Below are 14,639 nucleotides of genomic sequence, written 5' to 3'. Positions count from 1 at the left end.
ACCATAAATTCAATATCAATCATTTAAATTTATATGTTAGATGATATCCAGATGTTCTGAGAGTGTGAGTGGGCTTGTTAACTAGGAGCTTCAATGTAGGGTTATTTGATTCAGCTATTTAGTTGGGGATTTCCAACGAATGTCAGTATCTTTAGAGCTTTCTTTTAAGGCTGGTCAGATTCCCTAGAGATGACCCTCCAATTTCCTGCTTGGAGGGTGCAGATGTGGTTGTGAGCCTTCTGGGAGCTGACTGGAGGAAGAGAACTCAGCATCTAATATGCATTTTCCCAGTGCAGACACCCCAAAATTCTTTTACAAGGGAGGAGAAATGGGAGTTACCTAGCAGCAAGGGGTAGGTAGATGATCCGGGGATTTGACAACCTTATAAACAAGCTAACATGGAAGGCCATACCATAGAGACCAAAACAGGGGAAAAAAGCAGCCCTGAGAAGAAACAAAAACCATTCACTGAAAATAAAACTCAAATATATATACATATGTATATATGTGTGTGTAGATATATAAAGAAAATTCAAATATATAAAGAAAATTCAAACATATATTTATATGTAGATATTTACATAAATATATAATTGATGTCGTAAGAGATGAGTTACCATTGCAAGCATAAAACAAGAAAAGGATACTATTTAAAAAGGAGCATTCAGAGACAAAAAATATGATAGCAGAAATGAAAAGTTCAAGGGTTGGAACATAAATGTTGAGAAATATCCTAGGGGAGTCTACGGCCACACCGCCCTGAACGCGCCCAATCCCGTCTGCCCTCGGTTAGTACTTGGATGGGAGAAATATCCTAGAGGAAAAAAAAGCAAGCTGACAAAGAAATGAAAAATAGGAAAGAAAAGATAATAAATTAGAGGGTCGCTCCAGGGGAGTCCAAAATATGAAAAACAAGGATTCCATTAGCCAGGCATGCGGCTGAGTGCCTGTAGTCCCAGCTACAGGGACTGAGGCTACAGGAGGCTGAGGCGGGATCTCTTGAGCCCAGGAGTTTGAGGCTGCTGTGAGCTAGGCTGACGCCACGGCACTCACTCTAGCCCGGGCAACACAGTGAGACTTTGTCTCAAAAAAAAAAAGAAAGCTCCAGAAGAGACTCCTTTAGAAAGATGAAACTGATAGAACACCTCATCTGTCTAAAATTCTGGAGGGGGAAGATTTAAACAATCATTAAGGAGTTTGGGCTTTACATAGCGATGAATAGTAAACCAAAATAAGATCATTATGAACTAGAGGAAAAACAAAAAGCTGTGTAGGAGAAGAGAAGTAATCATAGTTTCCTACTTTCCTAAGATGTGAATAATATTTACCTAAGATGTGAATAATGAAGTAAACACAAATCAATAAAAAAAAGTACAATATAACTATATCAGGCATGTGGAGGATGGGAAGTATGGTGGAGGAGGAGGAAGGAAGGGAAGCTAAACCTTCGTTTTACATTAAGTGAAGTCAATAGATAATGCCTAAAAGTAAAAAATCAAGAAATAGCAATAAAAGCACATTTATATAGAGAGATGAAAGTAAATACCAAAATAATCAGTTAAAAGAAGTGAAATGACTGCCTTTGAGAAGGTAGAAACACGTAAGGGGAGAAGAGGGGATACTGTCCCTGCTGTTTCCTTGCAAACCTTACAAAGTTTCTATAAAATTATTTGACTCTAAATCACAGACATGTATAACTCTGAAAAAAATTAAAAATAAAATTAAAGAAGAAAAAAGATTGCCCTAAACCCAATTTTTGCCTCTGAAAAATTCCCTTTCTGGTAAAGGAAATAGACATTGAATAAATAATTTAAGATTAAGTGTATCAGTTCAACAACAGAAATGTTTGCAATGACTGGAAGAACATAGAGAACAATGAACTGGAGTGTGAAGAAAAGCATCAAAGTTGGACAGAATATGAGGCAATAATAGGGATGAAAGAAGAGATAAATCGTGTGTGCTAGGCACTTACAATCCATGATGCTAGTGTGGAGTTAAAAGCAGGGTACTGTGCATTATACATAATATACATGTTAGGATGGAATTTTAAAGTTGATGAGAACATTCAACTGTTAAATGTTTATTAGAGCAAGTTAGAAGAGGGGTGAGGCTTTGAACGTCTGTGTTATTTTAAACATAAAAACCAATAAAGAGTTGCCTGTTTTGGAAAACAGAAAACTAAAAATATGTGTTTCACTTGGACCTTGTCTAAGGCAGCTTAGGCTGAAATGTAAAAAGGATAAGTTTTGACCATAAACTCAGCTAACGGCCAAAGAAATACGAAAAGTCTTTCCTCTAAATGTATTTGTGAGGAGTTGGGCCACAATCTCAGAAAAGATTTTTTTTTTCTTTTCTTTTCTTTTTTTTTTTTAAGACTAGTCAAGTGCAGTAGTGAGGAGGGGGGTTAAGTAGTAGAATAAGGAGTTCAATCTGTAACTAACTGTGAACAATCAAGTGAGATAACTCACTACCTTCGGACCGGCCAGAGAAGATTTTTTTTAAGAGCAGTTTTAGGTTACAGAAAAATTGAGAGGAAGGTACAGAGCTTTTCCCCTACCTCCATGCATGCATAACCTTCCCTATTATCAACATCCCCCACCAGAGTGGGGCATTCGTTACATCTGATGAACCTGTATTGACACATCATTATCATCCGGAGACCATACTTTACATCTGGGTTCACTCTCGATATTGTACATTCTATGCATTTGGACAAATGTATAATGACGTATCCACCATTTTTGGATCATACAGAGTGGTTTCACTGCTCTAAAATTCCTCTGTGCTCCACTCATTCATCCCTCCCTCCTTCCTGATACCTGGAAACCAATTTTATTACGGTCTATATAGTTTTACTTCTTTCACAATGTCATATAGCTGGAATCGTGCAGGATGTGATCTTTTCAGATTGGTTTCTTTCACTTAGTAATATGCATTTAAGTGTCCTCCATGTCTTTTCATGGCCTGCTAAGCTCCTTTCTTTCTGGTGCTGAATAATATTCTATTGTCTGGCTATACCACAATTTATTCATCCACCTACTGAAGGATATCTTGGTTCCTTCTAAGTTTTGGGAGTTATGAATAACGCTACTGTAAACATCTGTGTGCAGGTTTATATGTGGACATGTTTTCAACCCTTTTGGGTAAATCAAGGAAGCTTAAGCACTGAGTCATATGGTTTAAGAGTATGTTTAGTTTTGTACAAAACCACCAAACTGTCTTCCAAAGTAGCTGTACCACTTTGCATTCCTACCGGCAATGAATGAGAGTTCCTGTTGCTGCACATCCTCACCAGCATTCGGTGTTTGCAAATCAAAACAGCGATGAGATACCACTATGTAGGCCAAAATCTAGGACACTGAGAAGATACTTTTTAAAGTATACAAAAAAGTTAAGAGTTTAGGATTGAATTATTACTTTATTATTATGGTACAAATATTTGCATTTGCTATCACTGGGATATTAACCAATGAATTAACCATAGCCCAAAGACAAGTGATCTTAAAGAACTAAGTCCAGAAAAAAAAAATTGAGGTACTTACTTAACTGAGGTAAATAATCTCAGAGGAAAGCAGTATAAAACCCCACCACTCCAACAGAATTATCTGTGACTCTGTTGACCAGATCCCCACACTAAATCCACGTTATAATAACAAGTCTAGCAGAAATATACGGCCTTGAAATAACATTGGCTTTTCACTCAGGGTTGAAGTTTGGTAAAATATTAGATCTGAAAAACTTATTAGGGGCTTGGATTTGGGCAGTAAACGTGTGCTACTTGAAGAGCATGGGAAGAGGAATGAATTTTTTCTTTACACAGAAGCATAAACTATGACGAGTTCTCTTGAAACAGATCCTATTGGGGAGCTGTCAAGCAGAAAGGGTAAGAAGCGGGAAAATGGTGCTTCTGGATCCCCCACATGGAAGGAATCATACATGGACCAATATGGTCCCTGAAGTGATTCCCTTTTCATCATCATTAACTGTGGTGAAATAAGAAAGGGCCGCAACTATGCGGAAGGAATCCTTACTAGGACACAACTACTAGATAATATGTCAATCCCGGCTTTGGACATCCTAAAGGTCTAAAAGAACTCTTACAGGCCTGACAAAACTACCTTTTGTCCTACATGCCGGGACTAAGCGGCCACGACCCCGGGAGCCGGCATGAGCGCGCCCAGTGGGCGGGGCCTCTCCGTAGCCGGGGGCGGAGCGGGCGGCCGGGAGCGGGCTCCGCCCGGGGGAGGGGCTGCGGCTCCAGCGCGTCGCTGCGCCGCACGTGTGCGAGCCCGGCTGCCGGAGCGCAGCGGACCCCGCGCGGGCGCGTTGCCTATGCCTGGCCTCCCTCGCTGCAGGCTCCTTCGAGTGGCCCTCGCCGCCGCCGCCGCCCTCCTGCGCCCCGAGCGCAGCGCCGGCCTCCTAGCCGCCCGGCCCGCGCTGCGCCCCCAGGCTCCGGGTAAGTGCGTGGCCTCCTCACGGCTGCCCGGGCTCCGCGGCCAGCCCTCGGCCCGCCCCGGCCTCAGGGCCCCGCCCGGAGAGGATGTGGAGACTGGGAAGGCGGCCCGGCAGCGCTCTGAGCTCGCGGCGCCTCCATTCCGGGGAGAGCCCGCGCCCCTCCGCCCGGCCGGTCGCCAGGGTGCTGCTCCAGCGCGCTCTCCCTTTCCCCGCGGTGCTGTCTGCTCCTAGGTCTCTTTCCCTCTCGCCCCCTTTCTTTGCCCCGAACGCTCCCTAAATTCTTCTCCCTCGCAGACCGGCCGTTTCCCCGAGGCCCTGCACAGCTCTCCCAGCCGCTCTGCCGGTCTCCTGTGGGTCCAGCCCACGTGCTTTCGTCCTTGCAGTCCTGCATCACCACATTGTGAGCCTACTGCGTGCCAGGCAGGCCCTCAGGGACTCCTCGTTCTGTGTACTTGCCCAGAGTAAGAGCGAACAGTCTGGGGGCCAGGAGCCCTCTGCTCCGTGGTTGCTTGAGTGCCTGGACGTGCGGCTGTGCAGGCTGAAACTCATCCGCACCGAGTCCCGCCGTCAGCCCTGCACTGAAGGCTTTAAAAGTAGTATACATCTTCGTTGCCTGCCGAGAAGTAGGGCTGCCAGAGAGTTTAGTTTTTCAAATACTTGGTCCCGTTGTCAGACCACTTATTTTTCCATTCCAAAAATGTAAGATTACTGAGGGCTTTTTTTTTTTTCCATGCCGCTAATCTGTGAAATAGGCATGTCCTAGTGGCCTGGTGATACTTGACTATTGAGGGATCTGTTGAAAATCAGACTGTACTCCCTTTTTGAAAAGGGGAAGGATAGGCAAGTACTATGTTCAATCATTAGGAAAGTAGCCAACAGTCGTATTTATTAATTTAACAACCCCTTTTGAACATGTCTTTTGATAGAGGCTGGGGCAGTGCAGGTGCTGTATTAATGAAACAGCTTTCGCACCCAAATAGGAGAGAGAAATAACAATTCAGCTGCTCTTACAGTTGACTAAGTTTGCTCCTTCCTCAGGTCCTTTACACGTACTGTTGAGGCTCCCTGGAATTCTCCCCACACACCTTTTCTTGTCTGCTTCTTCCTTCATCTTTGGTCAAACGTTACCTCCTTAGAGAGGCTTAGCTAAAGAGCACCCTGCTTACTCTCAGCCCCTTTGCTTTATATCTTTGTAGCTTGCGTGTTCTGAGGTCAATTTAATTTTGTTCTCAGTTATATCCTCAAATAGAATGTAAGCTCTACAAGGGCAGGAAGTTTTCCTGTTTCCCCCAGTGCCTGCAACAGTGCCAGACACATAGGACTTGCTCAGTAAATATTTGTGGAATGAACAACTTTGAGAGACATCCATTTTGCATATCAGAATGCAGTGTGTGCTCTGCCCCAAAGAAAGTGCTCATTAATGTGAGAACTAGAGAGATTACTGCCAATTTGCAGAGGATGGAGAATAGATGTATTTAAAAAGACTGAGTCGTGCGGAGTTTTGAAATACAGGATTAAGACTAATGTGGCTCTTTTCGGATGTTCATTTTAGAGGAAATAATGTTAATGGACTGTTGTGAGTGTTGTATTAAAATTTGGAAATGCTAAACTCTACTTTTGTAGGTATAGAGGATTTTAAAAGCTGAGTTCATGAATCTAATATTTTAATGAAAAGGGTTTAAAAATATCATCAAAATTGTAATATTTCTATTCTCATTTGGCTCATTTGGAATGCAGAGGAAATAAAAACCGTTATTTTAGTATTCCCTCCAAAGAAATGTGTAGGAATTTTACATTCATGGAAAAGCATCAGTGGAGATTGTTGTCTTGGTTGCAGAATCAGGCTTCTGGTCTATAGAGATTTTACTTGACAGTTAAGGCACCAATCATTACTATAGTAATGTCACGGATAGCATATTTGTGCAGCATATTTCTTTTAAAAAATGTTTTTCAATACAAGAAAAAACTCATAAAGCTCCCCCTTCCCCTTTAAAGCCAGTCACTTTACATCTTCAAGATAGAATGCTTGGACATGTAGCTTTGGATTTTGCTGATTGCAAACCTGATTTCCTTAGGCCTGTCACCTTGGGCTGGGCAGGGTTCTTTTATCTTTCTGTTATTCCTTTGGGCCTCTTCCATGTTTATAAGATCACCTCTCTCTCCTCTTCTCCCTGCCCAATTTAAAAATTATATTCCGTTTTAGTCTTCCCTTTCCTATAGTTCCTGCTTATTTGAGTTCTGTCTCTACTAGTCCAGAAGTTTGAACAGCTATTCTAATAAATAATGCTCTCAGGTTCTGGGTCTACAGGATAGAACTTAGCAAAATATATATAAAGTGCTTTAAAATCATTGATGCTATGTATAAACGTTAATAATTAATGTCTCTGTGATAGGCCATTGACTTAAATGAAAAATATAATTTTATTTGAAATACAAAAGTGAATTTAGTTAATGAGCTTATCTTTGCAATTAGATATATCAAGAAAAAGAGATCATGCTGGGTGGGGTGGCTCTCACCTGTAATCTTAGCACTTTGGGAGGCCAAGGAAGGAGGATTGCTTGAGGCTGGGAGTTCAAGAGCAGCCTGAGCAAGACCCTGTCTCTACAAAAAAAAAAAAAAAAAAATTAGCTGAGCGTGGTGGCGTGCACCTGTAGTCCCAACTACTTGGGAGGCTGAGGCAGGAAGATCCCTTAAGTCCAGGAGTTTGAGATTGCAGTGAGCTATGATGACTCCACTGCACTCTAGCCTGAGCAACAGAGCCAGACTCTTGTCTCAGGAAAAGAAGGAAGGAAGGAAGGGAAGAAGGAAAGAGGGGAGGGAGGGAGAGGGAGGGAGGGAAAAGTGTCCACAAATATCAAGAAAAAGACTGCCAACCTAAAGACCTGTTTATGTAGTGCTGTTGACAGTATTTGAGAGTCTCTTAAAATTAAATGGTGTTTGAAGGAGAAAACCATGTTTAATCGTTAGCCCAGAAAACAAAAGGAGCTTAAGAAGCCTTTGTTTTTCTTCCCCAGATTCAGCAGTACAGTTCTGCTGTGTAAATCATCCAATAAATATTAATGACCAACAGTTGAATAGGAGGAGCTATTACAGACCTTTGACCAAGTCATGATATTTCAGTTTTACAGAGAAAGAAACTGAGGCTAAGAGAGGTTAAGTGACTCACTTAGTAAGTGGCAAAACCTAGATCTGGCTCCAAGGTTGTTGAGGAGGTGACTTGCATAAGGGTAGGTGGACGTTCTGCTGACCATAAAGTTCCTGAGTCAAGCTTTATGCATGGCTATTATCAGCCATGCTTTTCTCTCTGCTGAGTGTTCTAGCCTCTGGAAGGGTATCAGGATCTCCTGGTAGATCCTGTGATGCCAGCCAGGGACCTTATATGGTCACTGGGGAGCCATTGCAGGTTTTTTGGTAAGGGTATGTGATAACTATCTACAGGATATATCCACTTGGATGTTCCCCAAGTACCTATAACACCACGGGACTATTGGTGTGCTCATCTCCCACCACCTGCTCCTCTTCCTGGGTCCTCCATATCAGGAAGGACTGCACTGTCCTCTCAGGTCCCCAAGGCAGGAAACTTGAGTCATCTGGCAGTATTTCCTCTTTCCTCCCACATTTGTAACCCAGTCCTGTCCCTACCACTTCCTAAATGTTCTCAAATGTTCCCTCCATTCTGTCTCCCTTGCTTAATCCTTAGATTAGGGTGTACTAATTTCTTGCATAGATTACATCTGTACCCTCTTACCAGTCTTCTAGCCTAACTCCAGGTCCTCATCAAAGGGGTGCCACAAAATATTTCTAACTCACGAATCCAGTGGTGGTTTGGTTTTCAGGATGAAATGCCCTCTGTTTAGCCTGGTGTGGCGTCCGCCACCTCCCCACTCCAGACTCCACACTCTCCTTGTGTGTCTCACCCTCCACAATGGGTGATGAGCTCCTGGGGTTCTTCCAGTGCTCCATGCTCTCCCAGGCCTCCAGGCCTTTGCACATGCTGCACCCTCAACCCCAAACACCCTTCTCCCCCTTTTCCTTGGTCCTTGGTCCTCTTCTCTGGTCCTTAAAACTTGGCTCAGGTGTTTTAGTCTTCTGTTAGGTTTTCTCTAACACTGTCACCTCACCCCTCTGATGTCTTCTATGTGTTCCTGTAGTTCATGTATAAGCCCTGGTCCCTTTTTATCTCCTTCACCTGTGCAAAAGCTCTAAGGGCAGCGTTGTTGCTATAAAGTGAGAAATCGCATCAGCATGTCATAAACCAGCATTCTTTTTTAACTACACCTGCTCAGGACAAAGAATAAATGCTTTCTTATTGAATTAGAGATACTTTTCTATAACTGCAGTAGTCGTGATCTACTTCTATTTCAGATTCTTAGTTTCTTCCATTTTCTGTATTTAAATTTTTGTCTTTCAAAGGAAATTGATTTTACTGACATTTTTCTTTTTTTACAAAAGTTTATTCTTAAATGTACAATAGGCTCCAAAGACAACACTTTGTTCTAGCTAGAGGTGGCAAAAGATGGTATGACAGGGAATCCAGATGATTAAATAGGGATGGAATCAAGGGTCACCATTGCCTCAGACACGAGAAACAGCTTACTTTTTGCCAGATTGGTTAACTCCACCTGTGGCCAGGGGGCCCTTTCCCATTGGCTTTTAACTCCTGGAGTTTATTCTCCTGTTCGTGTTTCTGCTTGAAAGCCTCATCTTCCTAGCCCATCTCCTTGGCACCGATGGGCCACATGAGCATACTCGGCCTGCACCCAGCCCTGTCATCCAGCACACTTACCCCCTCATAATAAATCCATTTTGGATTTTACCTTTTACATGTACTTCTCTTTTCCTTTCCTTTTTGTTCTTGATTTTTGACAGTGAGGCAAGATTGAATATGGATTCTTAAAATTTAGTTCGTCATTATTCTTATTTTGCTGTAGATGCATGTGTAGGTGGGTTTCTTGTTAACCAGGCCTTGGAGAACTAGAATATTCATTTTCTGCTCATTTACATTCTTTCTAGATATGTTTACACAGTTCTTTACTATGTTAACTTTAGCATCTCCTATATAATTAATATAGAAAAAGCTTTTATCTTTATTTCACTAAGAGCATCAAATAAGGTCAGATTAGATACACACTTGAGGTCTTGGATACTGTTGTGTGTGGTTGATTGATTGGTTGTTTTAAGACAGGGTCTCACTCTGTCACCTGGGGACTAGAGTTCAGTGGCATGTTTGTAGTTCACTGCAGCCTCAAAGTCCTGGGCTCAAGTAATCCTCCTGCCTCAGCCTCCCCAGTAGCTGGGACTGTAGCAGGTGCCACCATGCCCAGCTAATTTTTCTATTTTTTTGTAGAGACATGGTCTCACTCTTGCTCAAGCTGGCCTTGAACACCTGACCTCAAACAATCCTCCTGCCTCAGCCTCCCAAAGCCCTGTATTTATTTTGATTGCCGTATGTTTATGCTCTCTCTAGCTGCTATCTACAGAGAAGGTGTGTCTGGCTTCTTAGGCTTTTGCTCAGTAAATTGTATATGGGCCATTTAAATGACAATCTAGTTTTTCTTGTTTATTTTTTTCATCGTGGTAAAATACATATAACAAAATGTACCATCTTAACCATTTTTAATTAATTAGTTTTTTAAGAGACAAGGTCTCACTATGTTGCCTAACCTAGAGTGTGGTAGCTATTTACAGGTGCAATGATAGCTCACTTGCAGCCTCGAACTCCTGGGCTCAAGCAGTCCTCCCACCTCAGCCTCCCAAGGAGCTGGGACTACAAACATGTGCCACCATACCCAGCTAAATTTTAAATTTTTTGTAGAGGTAGGGTCTCACTTTGTTGCCCAGGCTGGTCTCCAGCTCCTGGGGTCAAGCAGTCTTCCCACCTCAGTCTCTAAAAGTGCTAGGATTATAGGTGTGAGCCACTGCACTTGGCCCCCCCAACCCCCTTTTCGTTTTTACTATGGTGTGGGTAAATGTAGTTATATAATGTTTTATTTAATCAGTTTTTGAAAAGGGTGATACATATATATGAAAATTCAAATGATGCAACTATGGTATTGAGTGAGAATAGGAAGTCTACTACTGTCCCCAGCCACCAAGACCCTCACCTAGAAGAAACCATCTTTCCCACTCTAGTCAGCTGTTCCTGCATATTGTTCAGTTTATGCACCCATAATTTTTTATGTACCCTTAATTTTCTTGCTAATATAGAAACACTAGATGAGTATCTTTAGCGCTAAAACTGTAAGCACTTTCTTAATTCTTTTCTTAAGATAAATTCCTAGAAGTGGCATTCTGGGTCAAAGAGCATACATTTTTAAGGTTTTTGATGCACATTGTCAAATTCAATGCAGAAGGATTGTGCCAGCTTTCTATCCAACCAAAAGTATATGCCAGCATCAGGAAGAATGATTTTAATAAATGATTTTTAGGACCCTATAAACAGTGCTAACTGTGCCTCTGTTTGCTGAAACTGACTTCTTTATAGGTTATTGTTACTTCCTACTTTTTCCTCCTTCCTAAAAGGTTCTCTTAAATGTTTTCTTGGAGCCTTAAAGATGGAGATGACAGACATGACTGGTGTGTCACTGAAACGTGGGTCCCTTGTTGTGGAAGATAATGACAGTGGGGCCCCAGCTGAAGAGACGAAAAAACAGAAGATGTCAGAATGCAGCCCGGCCAGAGGTCTCGACTTGCTAGGGAACGACTCTGTACTCCACAGTGAAGATATGCCTGGGGCTCCTGAAGCTGTAAGTGCTGGGAGAGATGAAAAGAATTCTGAGGCTCAGTTGGAAGAGGAGGAGGAGGAAGATGGCCTTTCAGAGGAGGAGGAGGAGGAGGAAGCAGAGAGTTTTGCAGACATGATGAAGCACGGACTCACTGAACTTGATGTGGGCATCACCAAGTTCGTAAGTCCTCATCAAGGGTTCTCAGGAATCTTAAAAGAAAGGTTTGTGTAGTTTATATACGATGTTATTTTGATTGTGTTAGTTTTTTTTTTTCTTTACAAAGACATCAGCAGGATATTCTTCCACTTAGCTTTCTATTACCAAGGTTGTCCACACTAGTGGTCAAAAAGAAATAGGATAAAGAAAAGCTGCCTGAATGATTAAATGGATGAGTCTTGGATTTTTTAATATTTGAAAATGAATAGAAGTCATGGTTACTTCTTATCAAGGGAAGATCCCAGAATTGTTTAAGTAAAAATAATTTCTCAGTGGCATGCATTTGTTATTATGTGGATGGCTGCTGTTCATTTTGTTAAAATAAATTCATTTACATAGTTTCAGGTTTTCTCTAGAATTTGTTGTATAATCTTAAACTCTTTCGCCTATGGTAGAAGGTAGTCTTTGGAGCCAGGTGTGAATTCAGTTTAGCCACTTAATATAATAGTTACTTAATTCCTCTGAACCTCAGTATCTTTATCCAAAAAATGGATTATAACACCACATTGGGATTGTTGAGAGGATTTTAAATAATACCTGTAAAATATTTAACATAAAGATAAACTGCAGGGTAGTTCATCGTAGATTTACTGGGTTCTGATTTAATTAACCGTTTACTGTATTTTGTGATTCAGTTTAGTATGGACTATCTGTATAATCACAGGGTAATGTTAATAAGGTTTTGTTTATGCATTTCTCTGGAATAATATTCTAGAAGCTCAGAGGGTCTTTTTTTTAAGGTCTCATATAAAACCTGAGACAAGGTGTGGCTCAACATTCATTAAGAAACCAGAAAAGATAGCTCGGTGATTTTGCATTGAAGATTTTTTTTTAATTCCTTGTTTTGCACAATAGTAAGGCTTATCGTTGATAAACTTTATTCAATTAATAGGAAAAATATGTTAATTCTCTGAAAGTTCATGTTTTCTTTTCATCAGATACTCCGACTTCGTTGTTCACGAGATAGGAAAAGATGGACGGATCAGCCATTTGGATGACTTATCCGTTCCAGTGGATGAGGAGGTAGCTCTCTAGCAAAAGTCATCTTCTGTATAAAAACAGCATTTCCTAGAGATCATAGAAATATACAGCTTTAATAGCCTTGAATTCTGTATGTGATTCACTGTGAGTTCTCATGGTTATTTTAAAGGACCCTTCAGAAGATGCATTTACAGTTTTGACAGCTGAAGAAAAACAGCGACTGGAAGAGCTCCAGCTTTTTAAAAATAAGGAAACCAGTGTTGCTATCGAGGTAAATGGTCCAAAAATATATGAAAAGATTTTTAAGGTTTTCATTGCTTCATTTTGGGTGGGTGTTAATAAGTGTCCGTTGAAAAAATTACAATGCTTACCAAAAGGGTAACCTTGTCCTCTTGAATCTAAAAGAGCATCACACTAAAAAATGTTTTTATCAGGGGCAGGTAGCCAGTATCCCAGATAAAACTATGGTCCAAAAAAAGTTGCTTCTTTTTTTTTTTTTTTTTTTGAGACAGAGTCTTGCTCTGTTACTCTGAATAGAGTGCAGTGGTTTCTTTGTAGCTTACTGCAGCCTCAAACTCCTGGGCTCAAGCAGCCCTCCTGCCTCAGCCTCCTAAGTAGCTGGGACTACAGGCATGTGCTGCAATGCCCAGCTAATTTTTCTATTTTTAGTAGAGATGAGGTCTCTCTTTTGCTCAGGCTGGTCCCCAACTCCTGAGCTCAAGCAATACTTGAGCCTCGGCCTCCTAGAGTGCTAGGAGTACAGGCGTGACCCACGATGCCCGGCCAAAAAGTTACATTTTTGTATAAAAATTTTTTTCAGTGACCAAAAAACAAATCTCTTGTTTAGAACCACAGAGTGACAGTATACAGTGTCTACTGTAACAGGACCATTGCTGCTTGATGGTCAGGTGTGTGACCCTGTTCAGGCTCTGGCTTAAACAGCTTCTTCATCTCAGCTGGGGCTCTGGGAAGGGGAGGAAGTAGAAGAAGGGAGCATTTCTTTGCTTATCCTGGGTCTATTCTGCTATTCCAGAAAAGGAGAGCTCAGCTTCTAAATAGAACAGTAAATGCCGTTGTTAAAGCTTTTTGTTATGGAAATTTTATTCTTCTAGATTAGTGCTATTCAGTGGACTTATAAAGCAAGCCATATTTTTAATTTTATATTTTCTAGTAGCCACATTTTAAAAATAAAAAGAAAAGTTAGAATTAATTTTAATGTTCTATTTGCTCTAATACAAAATACTATCATTTCAATATGTAATCAGTGTTTTAAAAATTATTAATCAGGCCCGGCACGGTGGCTCACGCCTGTAATCCTAGCTCTCTGGGAGGCCGAGGCGGGCGGATTGTTTGAGCTCAGGAGTTCGAGATCAGCCTGAGCAAGAGCGAGACCCCGTCTCTACTAAAAATAGAAAAAAATTAATCGGACAACTAAAAATATGTAGAAAAAATTAGCCGGGCATGGTGGCGCGTGCCTGTAGTCCCAGCTACTCGGGAGGCTGAGGCAGGAGGATCGCTTGAGCCCAGGAGTTTGAGGTTGCTGTGAGCTAAGATGACGCCACGGCACTCTAGCCCGGGCAACACAGTGAGACTCTGTCTCAAAAAAAAAAAAAAAAATTATTAATCAGATGTTTTACATTCTTTTTTTCCCTAAGTCTGTAAACTCCAGTGTTATTTTACACTGATAGCGCATGTCAGTTCAAACTAGACACATTTCAAGTGCTCAGTTACCAAATGAGGTTATTGGCTACCATAGTGGACACAGCAGCTGTAGGTGGCATCTATAGCATAAAGAAAATGTGTTACAAGATTTTAAGAATCTTGCAGCATGAAATATTTAGAATTTTAAGTTAAATTCATTTTGCGCCAATTTACCCCACTTAGACTTTCCAAAAGTATGTGGTATTACAACTTTAGGGATCTTCAATTAATCTTCAACAATGTCAAGGAGCAAATTCCTAGGACTAGGTTTTGAGAGCAGTCCAGGAGGATGGTTCAGATTTCCCTTGCTTGTACATTGCAGAGTTTTATCATAATATACATTTTCCTACATGTGGCAAAATTAGCTGTCACCTTAAAAACTATGGTTATGCCATCTACTGAAAGTTTTTACTTTTAAAGGGCATAAACTATGGTCAAGTTTCCTCATTTATAAAATGAGAAGAACAGACTTTGTGAATTTTTGAGGTCTAAATATGTATTCATACACAGCAACTATGATTCTAACTCACTGCTGTCAGTAATTTCAGATCTAGATTCAC

General features: G+C 41.2%; 1 protein-coding gene across 1 annotated transcript in view; it reads left to right on the top strand.

Moving 5' to 3' along the window:
• Positions 1-4,438: 4,438 nt before the first annotated feature.
• Positions 4,439-14,639, top strand: part of PUS7 (pseudouridylate synthase 7 (putative)) — a 54,268-nt gene continuing 44,067 nt past the window's right edge. Inside the window, exons 1-4 of the mRNA XM_012650306.1 lie at positions 4,439-4,456; positions 11,003-11,402; positions 12,336-12,420; positions 12,548-12,649. Of these exons, the coding sequence (XP_012505760.1) occupies positions 11,011-11,402; positions 12,336-12,420; positions 12,548-12,649 (579 nt within the window). The 5' untranslated portion in view covers positions 4,439-4,456; positions 11,003-11,010. The remainder of the gene's footprint in view (positions 4,457-11,002; positions 11,403-12,335; positions 12,421-12,547; positions 12,650-14,639) is intronic.

The sequence above is a fragment of the Propithecus coquereli genome, unplaced genomic scaffold, assembly GCF_000956105.1.
Source record: "Propithecus coquereli isolate 6110/MARCELLA unplaced genomic scaffold, Pcoq_1.0 Scaffold32, whole genome shotgun sequence".
Lineage (NCBI taxonomy): Eukaryota > Metazoa > Chordata > Mammalia > Primates > Indriidae > Propithecus > Propithecus coquereli.
Note: the sequence above shows the minus strand (reverse complement) of the source record. Positions and strands in the feature narration are given on the sequence as shown.